Source organism: Diceros bicornis, chromosome 21, assembly GCF_020826845.1.
Source record: "Diceros bicornis minor isolate mBicDic1 chromosome 21, mDicBic1.mat.cur, whole genome shotgun sequence".
Classification (NCBI taxonomy): domain Eukaryota; kingdom Metazoa; phylum Chordata; class Mammalia; order Perissodactyla; family Rhinocerotidae; genus Diceros; species Diceros bicornis.
Genome location: NC_080760.1, coordinates 48,395,461 through 48,419,242, shown reverse-complemented (window position 1 = coordinate 48,419,242; position 23,782 = coordinate 48,395,461). Strand labels below are relative to the sequence as shown.

Genomic DNA, 23,782 nt, shown 5'->3' with positions numbered 1-23,782 from the left:
TAACGAATGACCACAGACTTGGCGGTGGTTTAAAACAACACAGATTCATCATCTTTCATTTCTGAAGGTCAGACATCCAAGATGGGTCTCAGAGGCTGAAGTCAAGTTTGCTAACAAATCTCTACTCCTCTTGGAGGCTCTGGGGAGAATCCATTTTCTTGTCTTTTCCAGTTTCTGGAAGCCCGTGCATTCCTTGGTTCATGCTCCCTCCTCCTTCTTCAAAGCCAACAGTGGGCAGTAGAGTCTTTCTCTGCATCACTGTGAACGTCTCTCCTGCCTCCTTCTTATAAGGACCCTTGTGATTACATTAGGTCTACCCAGGTAATCCAGAATAATCTCCCCATCTCAAGATCCTGAACTGAGTCACATCTTTGACGTCCCCTTTGGCACCTAAGGTAGCGTATGCACAGTAGCAGGGATTAGGGTGTGAATACCTAGGAGGGCCAATTATTCTGCCTACTGCAGTGCCTTTTTTAAGGATATGAGCATTTTTCACCTTAGAGAAAACCAGGACCTCGAGAGTTTAAGGAGGTGGCTCTGGGTCCTGTGAGCAACTGCCCAGTCCAGGTCTTCTGACCGCCCCACCCAGTGCTCCATGCTGTTCCGGGAGTTCTATTACTGAAAATGAAATTGCATTTTCAATAATGTCGGCCACCACAAAGGAGCACAAATATTTTAATACCTGAAACTGCTCCAGAATATATTGTGTTCCAGAAAAAGCAAAAGATGCCATGATTGATTTTTAAAATTGCTCCTCAGATTCTATCCCTTTGCCTGGTTCGTGATTATCCTTATGAGGAAATTGTGATTGGAAGGTTTGCAGTTTTTATGGTGTGCAGTTAATATTAATGCTGCAAGTGAATTCACCAAGTCTTCCTGTGACCTTTACAGTACATTGCCTACGAATTTAATGAATTGAAATAGAAATTAATTTCTCTCAGCTTTGATGTCAATTAACTGGCGGAGTTATACATTTGGTCTAGATTACATATTTTCATTTGTTGTTCTTTAATTAAAGTCACTGTGGCAAAGGTTGAAGTCTTAATTAATGTGGGGGCATTATCATATTAATTTTAATTTAAACATAATATAAGGATGTTTTCCTCCCTAAATTAGTTTCCATTAAAGAGTACCCCAGAAGGAATCTTTAATTTCATTTTAAATAAGCCAAAGTTTAACCTTAGGTGGTTTGCTTTTGCTCATTGCCTCATATTAAGTCTTTATAGAAGCAGCATCAGCTTAACCAAAAGAAAAGGCAGAGATGCTCACACTTTGGAGGGTTTTAAAAGATCATCATAGGAAGAGACACCACTTTAGATGATTAATAACTGATAACAAAAGAGGCTGAAAACTAAGTTTAATTATCCTCTGGCCAAGAAGGAACAAGCCTGTTTGGTTTTGCCTAAAAAAAAAGAGTGCAGAGTGTTCGAGTTTCAGAAAATAGCATCTATTTGAGCTGCCTTTTCTGTAGAATATTCTAGAAGTTTAGAATTTGGAGTCTGTTGCTAGTCTTTCTGCTGACACTATCCCCTGTCTCTGTCAAAGCCACTGTGCTGTCCTGTGCCCTCCTGGCGTCGGGAGGCTGTAAAGCTGTGAGCTGAAGGTGCGAGGGGATGTGCTGTCGGCCATCTGGATTGACTTCCATTTCTGCTAATGACTGTTTAGGGCGTCACCCACCACCAAGCTGATAGACAAGAAACCCCAATTACACACCAATGCTCTGTAAGCCTCCACTGACATGGAATTGATTCAAGAGATCAGATCGAGCACATCATAACTGTATCTGGGAAATGCTTAAATTGTATAATGCATCTCCATGAGATTTGTCTGGTTCTTATATACTTTATAAAGACAGCCTCATCATCAGCACAGAATTCCTCTACTCCCTCCTTAATGCCCCAGTGAACGAGAAATAAACATGGCAGCCCGAGATACACGCAATATTCAGCTCAGCTCTTCCACTGCCTTTGTAGTATTGGGGAAAATATTGGGCGTCACTGGATGTGCACATCAGGGATACAGAAGGGCCTGAGTATTTGAGAGGCTTTGGGGCTCCAGACAGAGGATGAGGAGCCTGTAGAGGAGTTGAGTCAGAGGAACACTTGGTGGAAGAACCAGGAATGAGTGGTGTCACAGAAGCCCAGGAAGAAGAGATTTGGCTGGAGAAGGTGGTCAGCAGTGTCATATAATGCACAGAAGTCACTCTGGACAGCAGCACAGCCCGGGGTCAAGACTGTGGGCCCTGGGCTTAGCCAGACTTGGATTCAGTTCTTGGCTTTGCAGAGTGACCTCAGAAGGGTTACTTGATCATCTGAGCCTCTGTATAAGCAGCTGATCGTGCCTGTATCACGGGGCTACTGTGAAGAACGCATGACTTAACGTATGAGGTGTTGGGCACAGGGCACTGCCCAATAAGTGGAAGATGTGCTTGTTGTTGTTAATGGTGGTGGTGGTAGTGATACTAGTAGTAAAATAAAGGGTGCACAGTGTTCGTTGGATTAACCAATGAAGAAGTGAGTTGATCTTGGCATGTGAGTGCCAGAAGGGAGACGGGGAGCAGGAAGCAGCTGGCCATGGCTTCTCAGCCTCGGCACCACCTACGTGTAGGGCCAGATCACTCTTTGCTGTGGGGCTGTCCTGTGCAGTGTAGGATCTTTGGCAGCATCCCTGGTCTCTGCCCACCAGATGCCAGTAACACTCCCCAGCTGTGATACCCAAATGTTTCTCCAGACACTGCCAAATGTCCCCTGTCTGAAAGGCAAAATTACCCCTGGTTGAGAGCCACCTGCCTAAGTAAAGAAGAGAGGCAAGGACATGATGACTGCATATTACTTTTCTGGTTTAGATTTATAATCTTAATTCTGCTATTTTTTTGAATAGGTAGTTATGCTCACATGGAATAAAATTTAAAAGATTCAGGAGGCTATTTAGTGAAAACTGGCCCTCCCCCCTTTGCCTCCCAGCCTGTTGTCCGTTTCAGAAGTAGCTAGTGGTGAGAAACTCACCAGTTTCTCGTGAGTTCTTGGACCTGGAGTCTCTTCCCGGAATCCTGGCTGTGGAGGAAGGAGGAAAGATGGGGCTGTGCCTAGCTAGGAGAATGAGCTTTTTCCCCCTGGAATAGGACTGCGTATATTTATCTGCTGAGGGGAAAGATGAGTACAGAGGGAAGGGGCAGACATACAGAGGAGAGTTGGGGGTGGGTTGGAGAGAGACCTGAAGAAAGAAGAGGATTTGCTGAGACGCGGAGTCAGTGAGGCAAGACGTGTTGCTTGAGGACCTGCTGGATGCCAGGAGCTGGGACCCGAGTGGGGAAGAAGCCGGACGAAGCCCCTGCCCTCAAGAAGGGAGGGGACCGTTTTAGAAGGGGAGACAGACAAGAAACATGTATAGGAATGATAAATAATGCAATTTTAGATACTATCATTTTGATAACAAACATACAATAGGGAAATCCTATTAAGAGTTTTAGGGGCTCTGTGTGTTTGACAGGTTGCCTTAGCTAGGAGTGACAGAGGAGGCTTTTCTGAAGAGATGATGCGTAAGTTGAGACCCTAGTGAGGAGGAGGAGAGGGGCAAATGGAAATATTGGAGGAAGAGCCTCCAAGCAGGTGTCCTGAGAAGGGAATGAGCTTGGTCAATGCAAAAGACAGAGCAAGGAGAGAACAGGGGGAGGGGAAGAGACAAGGTCAGAGAGGGAGGCAAGGACGAGATCACGTAGGGGTCGCAGGCCACAGGAAGGAGCTGGGATTTTATTCTGTGATAGAAAGCCATTGGAGAGTTTTATACCTTAATGAGAGATGTGATTTAGTTTATGTTTATGAAAGACCCTTCTGTGTGCTGAGTGGAGAGCAGACCAACACTGGAGGACCGACAGTGGCTGCAGGGAGACCAGTTAGGAGCCCTTTGCTCCCATCTGTGTAAAAGACGACGATGACGGTGGTGGCCTGGGCTGGGAGGACCATGGGAGACACTGGGATGTGCGGTTCTGTTTGGGCCCTGTGAGGGTGTGGTACCTGCTGGACAGACATCTCAGGCTGGAGTGCAGAGGTCTGGGCTGGAGGTACGAATAGGACAGTCACCAGCTTATGGATAATATGTAAAATGTGATGAGTCTCCTAGGAATCAGGGTGGCCCAGGGCACACCCTCAGGTAGAGAGGGCAGGAGGAGGAGCCTGGAGCCTAATGTCTGAGTGCTCAGCTGGGGTTCATGGCCTGGGGGATGAACAGGAGCCAGCAAAGGGATAGAGTGAGAGGGCCCAGTGAAGCTAGAGGGAAGCCAGGTGGTGGAAGGGTCCCGGAGGCCTGAGGACCAGGGTGCCTAGTGGAATGGTGCCTGCACACACGGAGAGTTAGGAAGCTTGAGGGGCTTTTTACAAATGTCTTCTGTAATTGTGTCTGAGCAGTCACAGTTTAAAATATATGTTAGCTTATTATACAGAACATTCCTTTTATTTCTCTTTTATATTGGTGTGTTATGTTGGTTTTCAGAAACTATATATCTTAGTAGGTTACACTGTCTATAGATTTCGTTTCAGAATAATAAAGGAGTGTGAAAATATTTGTTATAAAAAGGGGCGTTGAGTCTGATAGGTTTGAGAATAGTGCTATAGCAGGGTGAAGAGCCTGGTCTCCGAAGGAAGAGGAGAGCCTCGTCCACAGATGGGATCAGTGCAGGCATAGAAGGGTGCAGGCGAACAGAACTTTGTAGTTCAAGCAAGTTGAGAGAGTTCTCACCTGGTCTCATTATGAAGAAGGAGGCAAGAACGTATGTTGTGATTGAAAGAGGAACTTGAGGATCATGTAGGGGACTTAATGAGATTGATGGATAACTAATTGCCCTTCTGAATAATTGGAAAGAGTGGACTAGGGAAACAATCCTTGAGGTTGGAAACATGGCAGTAGAAATAAGGATGGTTTTGTGATTTGCCTCGACCTCCTAGGATAAGAGCAGGAAGGCTGGTGGTTGGCTTGATTCTGGGTCATGGATTTGCCATGCAGGTTTGAGAGAAAGCAGTGGCCGAGGATGTTGAGGGTTTTGTCAATAAAAGTTTGAAGGTGTGGGCTCTAGAGTGGAAGCTCTTTAGAGAGGGAAGCAGAGATGGGGGGAGCTGGTGGATTGGGAGAAAATGGAAGAGGGTGCAAACTGGAGAGCCTCAAGAGGTCAAATGTTAATGGTGCTGAGAGAGAGCGCAAGCTGGCTGACTGTCTCAGAGAGGGGTGTTTGGGTTTAGCCCCTCTGGTGCTAACTAATCACAGGAATGAGATTTCATAAGTAGTGAAGTGGTCAGGAAGTTTCTTGGGGTAGAAGAAATCAAAGAACTGAGAGGTTAGTGTGTTAAAGTCACCTAATATTGTAGACTTTATGTGGAGAGGGACTGGGATGGAGAGGACCCGGGCGCCAAAGTTTCTGACGGGTAGCACTGTGTGCAGGAGGAACAAAACTAGGAAATGCACCTGCTCTAGGGTGGAGGTGGCATTGCTGCCCGGCCCTGGCCCTGGCCTCTTCCTTACCTGGGGCTCTTGGGCAGGAATGGCCTCCACCTGAGAGGACTTATCAGAGAGCCTCAAGATGGAGGGAGGGAGCCAGCTCTCTGGGATGAGGTTAATGTGATGAGGGCAATGTAGGGAATTTTGTTGCCGGGGTTCTGCGACTCCAGGGTGCAGTGAAAGGCTTGGCGTGGAGAGCAGAAGCCGTGGGCCGTGATCTTCTCATGGGTAGGGAAAGCGTGGACCAGAATAGGGTGTGCAGCAGGAATGGATGAGAGGCCTGAGGAGCTTGCACTTGGGAGTGATCTGCTGGACCTGGATAGCCCCAAAGTTCCAGACAATGGTGGTGATGGCGACTTTGGCAAGGACTCTCGCTGTCCCAGCCCAGCTCAGGTTAGAGGCCTGACCCTGGCCTGCTCAGCGTCCCTGTAGATTTGGAGATCTGACGCCAGGGCTGCAATTAGCAATTAGCCTCCTGAGACTGAGTTTGCTTCCAAAAGCACAACCTGTTAGAAGTGATTTTTGTCCAGTCCATAATTGTTGCTGCTTCTGATATAATTTTTTTTTGTTTGTTTATTGCAGTAACATTGGTTTATAACATTGTATAAATTTCAGGTGTACATCATTATACTTCTATTTCTGCATAGATTACATCATGTTCACCACCCAAATACTAACTACAACCCATCACCACACACATGTGCAGAATTATCCCTTTCGCCCTCCTCCCTCCCCCCTTCCCCTCTGGTAACCAACAATCCAATCTCTGTCTCTATGTGTTTGTTTGTTGTTGTTATTATCTACTACTTAGTGAAGGAAATCATATGGTATTTGACCTTCTCCCTCTGACTTATTTCACTTTGCATGATACCCTCAATACCCATCCATGTTGTCACAAATGGCTAGATTTCATCGTTTCTTGTGGCTGAGTAGTATTCCATATATACATGGTATAATTTTAAAAAGATAGTCTTTTGTGTGACTCAGTGTTTTTTTAACGTAGAGTTTTAAATTCTCTTAATTAAAGCATCCAAACACTTCCAAGAACATGTGCAAAATTTAATCAGTTCAATAAATAGTGACATTTCATGATATGACCAGCTCTTTAATTTGTCCTTTACTGGGAAATTCACATGGGAATTTATACCAATGGCTCAGCTTCTGTTGTGAAGGAGACTGAGACTCTGGTCTTGGTCTTAGTGTTTTGGGACAAAGAAGATTGAGAAAAGCAGCCATTGTTCTTCAGTTATTTCTGTTTTCTAAATTACTTGTTATTTAGTAAAGTGAAAAAATGAAAGAATAATTTGTCACTTACCCACTTGGCTAGGGAATTATGTGATTCATCTTATTTCTCTCTGGCACCTGAAATATTAAGTATATATGAGGCTCTATGCAAATGCTCATTCAATAAATGAAAAAAGAATACATTAAGTTTTAAAATCTCTGCCATGAAAAACATATATACTGTTGCTATTCTGTTCCAGTACTAATGTTAGCTTGGATTGAGTGTAAAAAAATACATTCCTTAGATTTGAGGCATTTGGATGGAAGGCGGAACTGCTGCTGTTTTATGTGCTGTGAACACTTCTGTCCTTTGTCTGTGCTTCCAGGTGGTTTGAAGTGTCCTGTCTGCAGCTTTGTGTATGGCACCAAATGGGAGTTCAACAGGCACTTGAAGAACAAGCATGGCCTGAAGTTGGTGGAAAACGAAGGTGATCCCAAGTGGGAGGTAACTTTTTAAAGTGTGGTTTGGATCCTGACGTTTCTAAACACAAGTGGCGAACCAGGCAAGCCCAGGTGCTGGGCACAGACAGCTGTTCCTCAGAGCACTGGGTTTGCTCGTAGGGAAACTTGGAAATCTTTTCAAATTGTGTCTCCTATCTCAGGGGTCTGACTGGTTGAGATCTGGGCCATGCTGTGATTTCTTACTCTGTGTTGTATTTAGGCTGTTTTGTGAATGTCTGTATTGGTCTCCTTGACATTTTCCCTTGTTATTCACAAATTCAGAGTTTCAGTTATTGCATCTGAAAGCAGAATGCAAGGCCGGGAGTCTCTTGCCAGTGCTCACCAGGAGGCAGGGAAGGGCCCTGCTCTCCCTCCACTGAAGGCATGGCTCCTACGTGCCATCTTTGTTTCTCCCTCCAGGATCAGAACCAGTCACCTAGCTAAAAATGTATCTGTATTGTAAAAGCCAGTAGGCAGTTCTCTTTTCAGATACCAGGGGTCACTACATGGCCTAATTGCAGTTTATCTGAGGCAGGATTTATCAAACTCAGCACTATTGAAATTATGATCTGGATAATTCTTTGTTGTAGGGGGCTGTCCTGTGCATTCTAGGATGTTTAGTAGCATCATTCACCTCTACCCACTAGATACCACTAGCATTCCCAGTTGTGAAAACCACAAATATCACAGAGACTGCGAGTGTTCCCCAGGAGTCAAAATCATCCCCCTCTGAGAACCACTTCCCTCAGGACTTTTTAGGGCATCAGAGCATCCAGTGGTTAAGAGTAAAGGCTTTGAAACAAATTCAACAACAGATGAAAAAAATAACACATCATGACAGTGTGGGGATTATTGCAGAATGCAAAGGAAGGGCGGTTCAGTAGGAGGACTATGTTAATATAATACATCGTAATAACAGAACTGGGGAGAAAAATGAAAGGATCACCTTCATAGATGCAGAAAAGGTATTTGACAAAATTCAGCTTCCACGGATAAATACATTAAATAAGGGAGAATTTGATGAATGTATCTTTAGATGAAAAACAAAATATATGTGTCTCAGCCCCCAAGCCAGCATCTTACTTCATGGGGAGGGAAACACCAGAGAGTGTCTTGCTAAAGCTGGGAACAAGACAAGGATGCCCCAGGATCTCTACTTTTTAACAGCATGTGGGAGACCTCAGCTAGTGCGTTAGATGAGGCAAAGTAGATAGAGACAGAAGAATCAGAAGAAAAGAAATAAAGTATCTGTATGTGCAGACGACAGGATTATACATTTAGAAACTCCAAAAGAAGGAATGAAAAATTACTATACACGATAAGCAGCAGACTAAAACATCAATATATAATAATCAATAGCTTATGTATAAAGAGAGGCTAGAGGAAAAGGATCAGAGATTTAAATGTAAAAACAGTGATATTTTACAAATATCAGAAGAAAACATAAACTAGTCCATTTCTAAATTGAGAGTGTGGAGAACTTTCCTAATTATAACTCAAAATCTAGATTCAGTAAGAGCAAAGATTGAAAACAATTTGACTACATGAAAAATTTTTTAAAAGTCTTATGGAAAAGAACTCATAAAGAGACAAATGACAAAAAACATCTTCAGTTATATCATAGAAAAAGGATGAATATCTTTACATTATAAAGGCTTCTAAAAATATTGATGAAAAAGATCAACAACCCAACAGGAAATGGGAAAGAGATAAGAAAAGTTCATAGAAAAAGAAATGCAAATGACCTTGAATATCTGAAAACATGATCAACCTCACACATAATAAATGTTAGTTAAAACTAGACAGAGAGAGAATTTCTCATCTATTAGATTGGCAAGATTCCAAAAGTTTGACATCATCTCTGTTAGGCTAAGGGGGAAATGCACTTTCATACATCGCTGGTGGGAATGCAAAATGGTGTCACCTCTATGAAGGGAAATTTAGCAATAGCTAGTCAAATTACATGTGCATTTCTTTATCCATTAACTAAACAATCCCATCATTAGAAAACTATCCCAAAGTTATACTGACAAAAATGAAAAAAGGTGTCTGCACAAGGCTATTTATTTCAGCACTATTATATACTTACATATATATAGATTGTTTATGTATATATATATATACCAGTAGATAGATGCAGAAATAATTCTAGATATGTGTTTACATGGTTAGTGTACATACATGTTCTTAGCTTTTTGTGCTGAGAGGACCTGGAAGCAGTGACACTCCAGTGGCGATGAGCACACCTAGTACCCAGATCTTGGTTTCTAATAGGATTCTCCAATAAAAGGAACCAGCATCCCTTTGAAAAGTGGGTGATTCCACGGCTGAGGCAGAAAATATGTAAGATGATTCTGGAGCGTTTTGTGGTACTAGGAAGTAACAGCATGCTCCAAAAAAACAAAGAACACAAATGATGGAGCCATGTCAAAAGGACAGATGAGACAACCCAAAGAATTCCTAATGGCCAAAGCAGGAACAATATTTGAATAACAAAATAAATGTTGATAGTATTAGACTATAACTCAAAGAATAAAATCAATATGTATGAGTCAATACTGATATAAATAATTGATTAAATAAATGATGGGGGAGAAACAATTCTTCCTCACAGAAGAATTCTGATTAATAAATGAGGAAGGAATGTGGGAAATAGAAAATCACCCTTAGAACACCACAGTCATAATAGGAGCAGGCAAGATCCATTGATGAATGCTACAATTAGTAGGCAAAAGTTTAAGGAGAAAGAGAATATTTACATAGCCTCAAAATATCTCCCCCCATATTTATTCATTACATAGGGAAAAGTGTTAACTTTACAGTAGAGGCAACTGGCAGACCCCAATTTAATCACAGGACCGAGGTTGAACCCTCAGTAATAATTCATAGTGACATATCATGTACCACCTGATGTGATGAGAAGGGCGCTTCACCTTGTGGTATTCTTCAGAAAATCCTCAACCTCTGTCTAATCATGAGAAACATCAGACATATCCAAATGATGTGATGATGTGTGTGGTCAGGTACCTGACCAGGATTCCTCAGAACTCTCAAGGTCACGAAAGACAAGGAAAGGCTGAAGTGTCTCAGGTTGGAGGAGACGGGGGAGACATGACCACTCACTCGATGCACTGTGGGATCCTAATTGGATCTTGGAACAAAAAAACAACACCAATGAAAAACCAGTGGAGTCTGAATAAAGCTTATAATTTAGTTAACAGCATTGTTCCAATCTTAATTTCTTGGCTTTGATTATTGTACCATGGTTATGTCAGATGTTAACTTGAGGGAAAGCTGGGCAAAGGGTATACAGGAACTCTCTGCACTATCTTCGCAGCTCTTCTGTAAATCTAAAAATATTTTAAAACAAAATCATAAAAAGAGGGAAGTATATGTGGAAAAGGGAGGGAGACAAGATGGAGGGGATAAGGAGAGAAGCTAAACTTCTCTTAGCATACCCAGTTGTGCAGATTTGCCTCTGAAACCATGAAAATATTTTATATAATAATAAAAACAAAATTAAACTTGTTTTTTTTTTTTTTTGAGGAAGATCAGCCCTGAGCTAACATCCGTGCTAATCCTCCTCTTTTTGCTGAGGAAGACCGGCTCTGAGCTAACATCTATTGCCAATCCTCCTCCGTTTTTTCCCCAAAGCCCCAGTAGATAGTTGTATGTCATAGCTGCACATCCTTCTAGTTGCTGTATGTGGGACGCGGCCTCAGCATGGCTGGAGAAGCGGTGCGTTGGTGCGCGCCCGGGATCCGAACCTGGGCCGCCAGTAGCAGAGCACGCACTTAGCTGCTAAGCCGCGGGGCCGGCCCACAAAATTAAACTTTAAAAAAAGCAAGCCCTAAAAATCGAGAGTAAAATGAAATAAATGATTCTAACTGTATATCAAAACAATGGCATAACAACACAGAGAGGGACTATCTCAAGAGCCTTTAAGATGGAAATTTGACTGTTCTCCTAGTGGCATATAACCGATGGCCAAAAAGAACTGCCAAAAAAAAAGCACTGTTTTCAATTATTCTGTTACTGTGGTAGGGTTGGTGTTGTTACTCTGAGGCTGCTGTTAGTGTTAATAACTACAGTGAACACATCAAGTATGTTTAAGTCCATGAGTTTATAATGATACTGGGAAAAAGCTCATTAGTCATCTTAGTAGGATATTAGGGAAGCAACTCTATTTTGATAAATAAAACTCTATTTTGGTAAATAAAAGCCAAGAATCAGTTATTTTGCCTTTTCTAAGCAAACTACACCTCAGTGTAACCAAATGTTTAATGAAGACAAGTTTCTCTTCATAGAAGCATTCCAGCTAACAAATGAAGATGTAGAATATCACCATTTTGCAGCCCTCGAATGATGTCTTGGACCTAGCAATGATCATTAGTTACCTGCTCACATCACAAAAACAGAAACAAAAGAAAGAGACAATCCAGACATCACATGTCTCCTGATGAAAGTATACAATGTAGCCCGTGAATGTTCTTGTCAAAAAGGAAACCAGGATCTGATTAAGCTTATACATCTGACTGCACTTTACAGAACATACAGTAGACAAAGGAGCATGCTAAATGCTTCCATGGTGATGCAGTCAACAAAATCCAGACTGTTGGAAACTGTAATGGCAAAAGGCCACTTTCCCCAACAAAACTATAAGTGGGGAGGAAAAAGTCAGAATGAAGGGAGAACCTATCAATCAAAGTCTTATGTGACATAGCAATCAGTTCTAATGTCTGGAATTGAATAACTTACTTAAATTTGGTTTTAAGAATAAATTGTGAAAAAATGAGATAATTGGGAATATTAGAACCCCATCTAGATATGTGATGCTATTAAGGAATTAACTGTTAAGTGTTTGAGTGGTGGTGTAGCTGTGTTTCGAAAGACTTTTCTTTTAGAGATACATTCTAAAATATTTATAGATGAATTGATGTGATTTCTGGATTTGCTTCAAAATAATTCAAGGGCAGGGTGTGGAGTGTATGGGGTCATAGAAGAAACAAGACTGGCCATGAGTTGATAATTGTTGAAACTGAGTGATGCATACGTGGAGGTTGATTATACTCATCTCTGTTTTTGTGTATGTTTGAAATTTTCTATAAGAAAATTTGAGTATGTGCTTTGGAGTTTGACAGAATTCGCTTTGAATCCTGGCACTGTCCCCTATAAACGGCTTGACCTTGAGCCATTATTTATTTAACTTCTGTGTCTGTGGTGTTCTCATCCATACAGTGAGGCTAATAATACCCAAGTGGTCAAAGGGTTGAGAGACACGGCATATGAAACGCTGAGGTCAATATCTAGTCCCCAGTAGGCCCTCAGGAAATGCAGCTGCCATGATTATTGGTGGTGGTGGTGGTGATGTCATCAGCATCACATCCTCATCTATGATAAGACAATTAATCCTCTGGGGTTTCAAGTTCATTCTGCAGGGAGTTGCTCTGTGTTAACAAATAGACATTGGAGTGCCAATTCCTAATGTAAAACTCCATCTCTTTTGGCCAGTTGGTGCTGTTATAAATGCACACAGTGATGCCCCTCTCTTCTGAAGGCCTTGCTTCTTGCGGATTCCAACACCTTAAGCAGAGCTGTGAACCCAACAAAAATAGTTGACCCAAAACCATGCACTTGACTCCAGAAGTGAGACAGCAGAGCAGCCAAGAAGCTGGGCCTGGGGTGGTCACCTGTGAATGACAAGCTGCCTTTCCCAGCAGTTTAGGTTTTCGCCTGGCTCCCAGGAATGCCTTGCAAAGAGTGCCGTCTTTCCCATAAGTGATTATTACACAGAGTTCCCCGGAATGAGAAGGAGAAGACATTCCGTGTGCATCTTGCTCTTTCACAGGCTAAGGCATTCCTTGGATCCGATCAGTGTTGGCCAATACGTCACTTAATGGTGCTTTAAAGGAAATATGCTTCTTTTTGTTCATTTATGCATTCATCAGATGTTTATTGGATGTGTACTATATGTCAGGCTGGAAACACCTAAATGAACTTGGCCGCTTGACTGTAAAAGCATAATCACCTGCTATTCTGAACCTGTGTTGGTTACTGATAAGTGCTACAGAGCGTGATCACTTTGGCTCCCATAAATTTTGTGTGAAGGCCTCCTTTTTGTTTTTCTTTATTGATGACAGTCATGCTTCCTGCCCTAGAGTTTTACTTGCACTCCTCATCCCTTCCAGAAAGAGGTCATTATCAGTATCAAGTGCTGTGAAAATTCTGTCCTACCTCTTCTCTCCTTGAGGAACGAGGCTCCTGGGAATGTAGCACCAGCTCCTCCCGCCCTCGCAGATCCTGATTTTGCACAGATGTATTTTCTTTGTTCAGCTTTGTTCATCGTATCCTTCATATGAAAATAAGAATGGCACGAATAGCTAAGATTTACTGAGCTCTTACTATGTGCCAGGACCTGTACTACAAGCTTTACATGTCAGTAGCTTCCTTCCACCATCCCACTGCTGTGCCCTTCCTCTGTCGGGGAAGATTAGAGGCAGGGCCGGCCCCGTGGCTTAACGGTTAAGTGCATGCGCTCGGCTGCCGGCGGCCCGGGTTCGGATCCCGGGTGTGAACCGATGCACCGCTCCTCCGGCCATGCTGAGGCCGCGTCCCAAATACAGCAACTAGAAGGATGTGCAGCTATGACAGACAACTATCTACTGGGGCTTTGGGGGAAAAATAAATCAATAAAATCTTTAAAAAAAAAAAAAAAGATTAGAGGCAGTACTGATAGCAGTGGGAGGAGACAGAGGAGCCATTAGAAGAGCAAGTACAAGGATTTCTGAGCGTGTCTAATCTCTAACTATAATCAGCATATTCTGTTTCCTAAGGCAAGAATGTGTAGCAGGAAACTTTCCAAAAAGGCTGGTTTTAGAAAGTCTAGGTACTTCCAAAGAGAAGTTTTCTCTTTGGGAAGTATGTTTTTATCGGAGCAACTGATTTCTCAGGGGTACCAGGTAAATGAGATATTGCAAAGTGTTGCTTGTGTGCATTTGTTTTATCTTAATCCCGTATCCTGGGACTTCTGGGTAACAGGTGATCTTCTGGAAGGTCACTTAGATGATGATATGTTTCTATTTAGCCAGCAACAGAAGCTCCTGAGGAGCCCTCTACCCAGTATCTGCACATCACAGAAGCTGAAGAGGATGTTCAGGGGACACAGGCAGCCGTGGCCGCGCTCCAGGACCTGAGATACACCTCTGAGAGTGGTGAGGGCGCACATCCTGTCTCCCTGTGACGTCTCAGAGCTGGTCTTTAGTAGACATGCCAAATGAATGAATTTGTGAGTGACTGCTGTCCACCAGTTGATCTACTTCAGAATCCCTGACCCAGCATTCTGACTGCAGAAGTGGTCCCATTGTCAAGCTTGGAGATCTCTGCCTCTTGAAATGTTCTAGAATAGACCCACAACAAAGGTAGTGCCTTATCACGGTGTTGCCAGATCTCCACAAGTACTGTCACGTCTAATCCTCAGAACAATCTGTGCGAGAAGCAGGTCTTACTGTTCTGACTTTGCAGGCGGAGGAGGTTGCTCCATTGTAAATGGTTGGCTGAGAGTCACCCACTTTGAGGTGTTGGAGCTGGTCCTGGCATCTAGGTTTCCTGACTTCTCATTGGGGCACTGTCCCCATTCCATGTTCCTCGTGGGCATCTGTTCTAGGGGGCTTGTTCCAGGGTCTAGAGGGGCCAGGCAAGCAGTGCAGTGGGTGGTGTGGCTGAGACTGAGGGCACAGCTGCTTGCCTTGACAGTGGCCACCTTGCAGAGCTGCAGGCCCAGGGCTGCCTGCTTCCCAGTTCTTCTGACAAGACCCAAATCAGGATTTTTTTTTTTCAAATATCATTTTCAAATGTTGGATCAATTTTGAAAAACAAACCACTGTGCCAGCCTAGTGGTGATTGGGACGTTATGCTTAGAAAACATTTTTTAGAATGTGAACAGAACCCCTGTTAATGTAGTAGACAACAGCCCTGTTTGTATTTGGGGGACAGAGGACAGGCAGGTGGGATTAAGAGGAAAGCATTAACTGGTGACAGGAGATAGGCGTTAGGAAATGCCACTTTTGCCCGGTTCTTAAACCCCTAAACCCCGTATTCTAAGAAAGCAGTGCAGAAAACTCCTTTGGGCCGGTCACTTCAGGGAAGATTAATTGCCAGGGCTGTGCTCACTACCTGCTGAGCATGAGGGGGTTCAGGAGACAGCACTTGCACTTCGCAGCCTGGTGGAGTGGCAGGTTTTGCAGATGGGAAAGTTGAGGCCCTGGCTGTTCAATGCAGTTCCCAGAGCTGAGGCCTGGTCTGCCTTTGTTTCCTTCCTTCCTGTTCGTGTTCAGTGACTTCAGTGATTGCTCAGGCCCTGCAAATGCAGCCTGCCTGTCTTCATGCCCCCCGCACACTCACACTCGCTCACTCACACACTCACTCCTTCTAACGCCTCTCCAGGGTCTCTTCCTAGCCCTTGGAATACAATTCAGCCTTTGCAGCTCAGCAGGCTAGGCCTGCGTGTGCTGGGTCCTAGCCTCCCTGCGTTGCTTCTCTTCCCCTCTACCTCTGAGCTGTGCTCTCCTCAGCCATACTCTGTGGTTCTCAGCATGGGCCACGTTCCTCACCCGTGCACTCCAGTGCTCTCTGGGACATGTCTGTGCCCTTCTTCCCACAGAGTTGTTCTGGCAAACCCATCTTCATCTTCAGCGTTCGGATTGTATGTCATCTGCCAGGAACCCACCTGGCTTTTCTTCAGCGTTCCCCTAATTGCCCTCCTGATACGGAACCGACCAGATGCTGTAATAATTTGCTTACGAATCTGTCTCAGTAGCCTGTGAGCCCCAGAAGGAGAAGGGGAGAGAGAGTGTGAGATCTTTGTCTGTATTCTCACTGGGAACCACGTTTCTGGCTGAGAGTGAGCCTCGGTAAATGGTCATTGAGGGAGTAAACGGATGAGGAAGTAAACCTTGTCTCAGTAAATTTTTAAAATAAATGTTTTATTGAGCCTTTGGATATTCAGAGTTGTTGGCTGCAAGGCACAGTTGAAACATCTGCCTTAAAGGGAGAGAGAGAGAGAGAGAGAGAGAGAGAGAGTATGTGTATGTATGTAGTGGGGAATGCTGGGGTCATGCATTGTGAATATATGCAAGTCACTAATGTCGTCATTGCCTCAGTCATATGCCACATCCCACCCTCTACACAGAACATGTCAAGTGCCGCTTCTGCCATCTTGTACTGATTGATTCACATTGGAACGTGGCCGGCGGAATGCCCGTCCACGAGGATGCAAACATCGACAGAGACTTCGTAATATTATGCTAATATGCAGATCAAGGGGTCATTTCCGTTTTAGTGAATTAATGATCAGGGTCAGAGTGCCGTGTTCAGGAGAGTCGCAGATGGTCAAGCAGATGGTGAGAGCAGACAGGGCATACTTAATAGCTGCCCTGATGATACGGATTCCAGTCTTTTGAGATGATTAAAATAGAACCCCAAACTTAAATTGGTTTGGAATTCTAAAGCCCACTGGTTTGATAATTGAGACATCCCTGGATGTTTTTCCCATAGCTTATGTAATTTGTCTGTCACACCCTCATTGACCACCTACCATGTACGTACTCAAGGGAAACTAACTCTGCAGTTTAACCTGTTAGCTGGGGCTTCTCGGGGGCTCTGTTTTGAGAGACAGTCTTGTGTTACCACTTTTGGATTCAGAACATCTGGGCTTGAGCTCTGGCTTTGTGATGTAACTGACCCAACAGCCCAAGACAAGTCTCTTGGCTTTTTTGTGTGAAAGTACCTAATCTATGAAATGGGTATAATATCATTACAGTGTCATCTCCTCACAGGGTTGTTTGGGGTTTTGAGATGTCCATATAGAAAGTGCTTTGTAAGCTATAGAGTACCATACAAATTATTAGTGTTGTCAAAATGAGCAGTTACCGAGAACCCGTGCATCCCCTGAGGAGACACCACCCAAGAGTGGCCTCTATTAAGGGCTTATTTTGTGTTCAGTTACCTTCAGGGCCAGTGGCCTTAATGGGCTTCTGTTTGCTTCTTCCTCGTAAGGTGAGCGACTTGACCCCACAGCTGTAAACATCCTCCAGCAGATCATCGAGCTGGGCACCGAGACCCACGACGCCACTGCCGTTGCCTCGGTGGTTGCCATGGCACCAGGGACGGTGACTGTTGTGAAACAGGTAAGGACCCTCCCCTCCCTCTTAAATATTATCTCCTCACACTGCCACATGCCCTCTTTCTCTCCTGCCCCCTTAGGTTTTGCAGGCTTTAACTTACTTTCTTAACATGGAACTTGGAGTGAAATTGGGCTAGGCTCATGCATTTTCTTATTCTACCTTGATTATCATGGAATTGTATCTTCAGTAGCTCCATATGTGGAGGTGTATGTTTAGAGAGAGGTGTAGTATATTTCAAAAAAAATTCTGGAAACTTTTCATTCATTTCCTTTCAAAGAATCCCACAGTGAAAACGAGCATGATGTGGACACATTTGGACACATCTTCCCTGAAAAGCATCCCTTGGTGCCTACGTCATGAGTGAGTGGAATGGGAGGAATATGGGGACAGCCAGGGAAACCGTGGACTTCCCAGTGGGCTGGCCTTTTAAACATCAAACATCACTGATCGAATCAACACAGGCTGACGGAACTGGGAGGAAGAGAATGATCACTTGTTGAATAGTCACTCTACTTAATTAACAGTTATAGTGTTTGGCTCGTTTCCTCTTCCATCCTCAGTAGAGACTTGACCATCTGTTAAAATGCAGTGTGTTTGATAATTAGATTATCCTTTTTTTCTGTCTGTGCCTGTCCCTCTACAGTCCTGCTTCATTTTACAAAAGATTTAAGCTGCCTTACACACATCCTTAAGAAAACAAAAACAGCAGTAAACACATGAGACCCAGGGTACATAATTTAGAATCAAAGTGCAAGTCCGTGGAGAGAGTTGAAATGCAGGTGCTAGAGTTTCACAGTCCCCCTTCTTTCAGCCTTTCACTCAGTAAGTATTTAGGAAGTGCCTGCTCTTGTCAGGCGGCTTCTAGTTGCTGTAGTTCCAGGAGCGAGCCAGAGTCTGCCTGCCAGGTGGTGACTCTCTGGTGGGAAAAAGATGAAACACAGATAGGCAACTGGGACATAAAGGATGTAGGTGGTGAACAAGTGAGGTGGAGAAAACGGGGAGGACTGTGGGTGGGGGCTGTTTTATGACGAGTGGTTGGGGCAGATCTCTGACGATTGGCAGAGACGTGGGAGAGGTGTGTGTTACTAGAGTTGTCCAAGGTTGACTGGAAATTGGGTGCTGAATTTTATAGCAGAAAGCAAGAAGGAAACATGAAACAGTTAACAGTGAAAGGAGTAAGGTTTTCTTGGCACTAACAAAGATATTTCTTAATGTGACTTTCATATAGGGACCCCTTAGTGATGTCCCCACAACCTGTCTTTGGTGAATCAGCAGTAGACTTCCCATTGTGTCTCCATGACTGTCCCCTGAGGTGTGCCCAGGGCACAACACGAAGCATGAAATTCAGGCTACGTAATTCTCTGGGGAACTGGTATCGTTCTGGTTCAACTCTGCATTTCTGGATCCACAGACGAGACTTAGCACGTCCAGGTGGATGTTTGGACTGTGTGTCCTAGAAACCCTCCTCCGTTAGCGTGGTTTCTCTCAAGAAGATCCTGGACAGAAGTCCAACACTAGGTGTCCGATGTTTCAGTCTGCAGTGGCCTGGCGTTCTGTAGTGGTTGGGAACAGATTTGTACACGTCCAGGCTAACCACTCTTTTAGCTTCTCTTTGTATTTACTAGATTGCAGTCTTCAGACTGTCTTATAAATCTCTTCTGAAACTCCTCCCTTGCATCGTGACATGTGGAGTCCTGAGCTAGGCCTGGCACTTCAGGAGGAGTCTATTTGGGATGGTATCAGGAGAGCTTTGGATGTTTTACACATGTCCATCCTTTTGAGAATTGCAGGAGAGTGCTACTGATTGTGATTTGCATCTTCTCTCTGGGAACTGGATTGATTTGCTGCTACTCAGGGACATGATTTATTGAGCATTGCATGCAGTGGAGTGATACATAAGGTTGCAGATTTAGGATACAGCTTGAATGTGCTTTGATGCATTAGACTGACAGCGTGACAAGGGATAAGGCAGATAAGCATCCGGTACAACCAATGTGAACAGATAGGATGTGTTTGCAGTAGCAGAAAACAGTGGCACCCTTCAGAGAATCTTTTGGCTTGTAGAAAACACAAGGCTAAAAGGAGAGTCACTGTTTAACATAGTCTTGAGGAACTGCATTTGGAAATGTTCCCCAGAATGTGTGTCCCAGTCGTTATCCTGTCTGCCTGGCCTGGCACCTAGCTTACTGAGGCTGTTGATAAATGATGAATGGGAGAATGGTTGGATGGATTGATGGGCAGGTAGACATCCAACCCCCACTCCTATGGCAAAGGAGTGCAGTATGTCAAGCTCCTAGGTGAAAGAATGCTCTTTGAATTCAGTTGTCCTATCATTTACATTTAAATATATCTGTTTTTATTAGAAAAATAAATTAGTTTCAATTCTTTTTAATAAATTCTGGTTTAGGAATTTTTTAGTAGAGAAATTATATCTGTCTAATGAGTGTGCTTAGGCCACCTAGATGTGAACTCTAGAGCACCTGTTGGTAAGCAGTAACGTTCTTCCTTTAACGTACGGGGAGCCCCTGAATGCTGGGGACTTCGTGTTTCTCCAGCTCAAGATATCACCATAGTAGTGGCTCAACAAATGTTTATTAAGTGGAATTGAGTGCACTGTGGGTTTCGTGTTTTGATTCTCCAGTTATATCCTGTAGAGAAAAAAGCTGGAACACCTTGTCATAAAGCACATGCTGTATATTGCAGAAAAAGTGTTTTAAAAGTACTATTGGATAGCTTATGTTGAGATCTTTTTAAGGTTTTCTGTTATATATATATATATATATATATATATATATATATATATATCTTCTCTAGGGCCAAAACCAAATTCTAGATTATACATAAATTGGTTCTGGATGTTTAAAAATTTCAAGATCTCTTTCCCATATAAAATAATAGTTAGATGCTCTGTTTTTAATTTTATTTTTTCTTGATTTATTAATGTAAATTGAAGAGAATCTTACATACCACAGTTTATCAGTGATAATTGAAAGTGATTCATCTGTAGTCTTTTTGGATTTTCAGTTTCTGGGATGAAAATTATGACAGGCCTGGTGGGTAGGCTGAGGCAGTTGGAAAGCAAAGAGCTGAGAAGAAACTGTTTCTTAGATTGTTTTCTTCTTACTTTTTAATAAGACACAGAAAAGATTTGGCCCATGATTCAGATCATTTAAATTTTCAGTTGGACCCAGAAACGTGTCCTCAATGATTTCCTGTCACTTCTATCTTTTCTCAAATGTCAGTGTTAAAAATAAACTCATGGGGCTCGAGCATTTTGAAATGTTCAGAAAGAAGAATCCTTGCATGTACCTCCCCGGCTCTGCCGGAGGAAACACATGAGAACTTTGAATGCAACTGATTGTGCGTTGGTTAAGACCAGTTTTCATTAAATAAATAGTTTTCTTTTTGTTAAGTCTTGCTTTAGGGTTTTATGAGGAGGAAATTTATATTGATTAATAAAACTGCCTTACGTAAGTTAAATGTAAGACCTACCAGCATAGGAAATATTATCATAAGCATCTCTGGTGTCAAAATTAGTTATTTAGAGGAAAAGAAAGACTTATAAAAATAATAGCCACCATCACCATTGCCTCATGGCTTAAATCACTCTTTGCTTTTCTTATGGATTAAAATTTATTTTAGAGACTAAGAATAACACTTTATTTGGTAGTTTACAGTGTTCATTTCGCAGACATTTACTGCGTACCACTGTGTGTTCAGTCCTTGGTGCATTGGTTTCCTAGTGCAGCTGCAACAAATTACCACAAATGTAGTGGCTTAAAACAATTCAAATTTATTATCTGACGATTCTGGAAGTAGAAGTCTGAAGTGCAGTTCACTGGGCTAGAATCAAGGCGTCGACATCTGCATTCCTTCTGGGAAGGATTCCTTTCTGGCCTTTTCCAGCTTCTAGAGGCTTCCTTGACTCCTGGTTCCCTTCCTCCATCTTCACAGCCAAGCTCTTCTCACCTCCCATCGTTGTGACCTCTGCTTCCGTCGTCACATTGCCTTCTCTGAGGCTGACCCTCCTGCCTTCCTCTTGTAAGGACCCTTGTGCTTACCTTAGGATCATCTGGATAATCCAGGATCATCTCCCCATCTCAAGATCCTTAACTTAATCACATCTGCGAAGTCCACGTAATGTCCATGTAAGGGAACAGTCTCACGTCCAGGTTAGGACATGCACGTGTTTGGGGTAGGGGGCATTATTCTGCCTACCACACTGGGTTACAGTGTTAAGACTGGTCCTGCTCTCAAGAGGCAGATAGTCTACTGAGGGAAATGATTTATTCTTTGATTCAACAAGCACCGCCTGGGCTGCTTCTACCAGCCAGGTGCTGTTCTCGGCACTTGGGGTATTTCAGTGAACAAGACAGGTGAACGATACAGTTGGGGAGCTTCCTTCTAATGAGAGAGATAGCTAATCCACGTTCATATCAGAAATAAGTAAAGAATATAGTATGTTAAGGGTGAAATGGAAAAAAAAAACAACAAGCAGAACTGATCAAGAGATCTGGAAAAGGCAGACCTTAGACAGGCATTTCCAGCCGAGAGTAAGGAATGCTTTGGGGAGGTTGGCCAGCGCCCCGAGAGCAGTGTGAGACACCAGGGCATTGCCCGCCTGGAACCTGGGTCTGGGTTGGGCACAGGTGCTGGGCAGAAAGGACTTTGTAGACGCTCTGGTGCCTGCGTAGAGTCTTGGAGGGTAGCTGGGGGTTGGGCAGGAGCAGGAGCTGGTGGTCAGCTCTGGGTGACTGGAGGCAGGAGAAGGTGGCAGATGAAGCCCCACTTATGTTAAATGATGGGCCCTGTTGTAACCACAGGGGTTACAGGGGCGAGGAGGCCCAGTTTTAAGTGCTGCAGCCTGGTCTCTCCCCTCAGCCCGCCCCTCCCGGTGCTCAAGGGCCAGAGGAGAAAGGATGAGTCCAGATAGCCCATAGTTGCATGTCGCTTCTCAGAGCCTGGTGTCCTTCTGGGCTTCCTGACCTGTGTGGCCCTCTTGAAGGCAGGTTGGCATTTTTAACAAACCACAATTGCCAGGCTGTTGCATTTAGTTACAGAACCCAAGTAGTGAATCAGTGCCGAGCATTTGTGCCATGTGACATTCAGCAGAACAACTTATACCTCTCCAAGACCGTCGCTGACACTGGTCACGGCCTCTAGTGTCTGGGTCCACCGGGCCAGCAGCTGCACTGTGTCTCCTTCTTCTTTTCCTCAGAGTGTTTGTCTGTGAAGAGTAAGGAGACCTTATAGTCACAAGCATCTTCCTTTTAAGAAGTTCAGGATGATTTAACAGGCTGCTTTTGTGATAATCCAGGGTCTTTTTGAGTTAAAAATTTTTTTGTGGTGTTATTACTGCTGAGGGTTTACCCCTAAAGAGCAGATGGGGGAGCTGGGTGCATCATGGGATGTCAGCCTTTGGGGGTAAGTGCGTGCCTGTCTGGGAGAAGATCCCTGCACTGCAGGTGAAGTGGCACAGATCATTCATTCATCCATGTTGCTTGTAAAAGACAAAATAGCCTTTCAGTCTGTGTCCATGTGTGAGCAGGCTAGGACATTCCCCTGTGTACAAGGGCCTACCTGTCACAGGTTTAGTCCAGATGAGGCTGTCCAGTGGCGTGCACTTTGTCAAGCCCACTTCTCTGTGACTCAGTTACCATTCCTACTGTGCTGAGACCCAGTACATTGTGTTGTCAGCATTGTCCAGAGAAACAGATCCAATGGGATATGTGTGTGTGTGTACACACCCTAAAGAGATTGATCATAAGGAATTTGCTCACCAATTATGGAGGCTGTCTAGCTGACAAGTCCCAAGATCTGCAGTCTGAAGTTGGAGACCCAAGAGCCGATGGTGTAAGTTCCAGTCTGAGTCTGAAGGTCTGAGAACCAGGAGAGCTGATGGTGTGATGGTGTAAGTTCCAGTCTGAAAGCCAGCAGGCTCAAGACCGAGGAAGAGCTGATGTTTCAATTAGAATCCAAAGGCAGGAAAAACCCAGTGTCCCAGCTGGAAGGCAGTCAGGCAAGGAGGAATTCTCTTATCCAGGGGAGAGACAGCCTTTTACTACTACTCAGGCCTTCAACTGATTGGATGAGGCCCACTCACATTCGGAAGAGCAGTCTGCTTACTCTGTTGATTTCAGACTCATCCAGAAAGAGCCTCACAGAAACACACAGAATAATGTTTGACTGAATGTCTGGACACCCTGTGGCCCAGTCAAGATGATATATAAAATTAAGCATCATACACATGCACGTGCATTTCAGAGTGTAAAGGCCTCTTTGCCAGGGGAAGGTTATTGTTTACTGAAGTATCCAGTTGTCGTAGAGATGATTTTGATTCACAGATTTCAGGGCGATTCGGCGGCTTCGGGAAAGCTTACACACTTTAG

The 23,782-nt window shown here is 43.8% G+C and overlaps 1 protein-coding gene across 6 annotated transcripts in view; it reads left to right on the top strand.

Moving 5' to 3' along the window:
• Nucleotides 1-23,782, top strand: part of ZFAT (zinc finger and AT-hook domain containing) — a 203,333-nt gene that overhangs the window by 160,348 nt on the left and 19,203 nt on the right. For 5 of the 6 annotated variants that reach the window (XR_009223314.1, XM_058564974.1, XM_058564978.1 and 2 more), the window contains exons 13-15: nt 7,098-7,216; nt 14,297-14,423; nt 17,266-17,396. Coding sequence is in view for 5 of the 6 variants with exons in the window: in XM_058564974.1 (XP_058420957.1) it covers nt 7,098-7,216; nt 14,297-14,423; nt 17,266-17,396 (377 nt within the window). In the remaining variant the exon portion in view is untranslated. Of the gene's footprint in view, nt 1-7,097; nt 7,217-14,296; nt 14,424-17,265; nt 17,397-23,782 lie in introns of those variants that run through there. The other variant, XM_058564977.1, reaches the window with a different exon arrangement.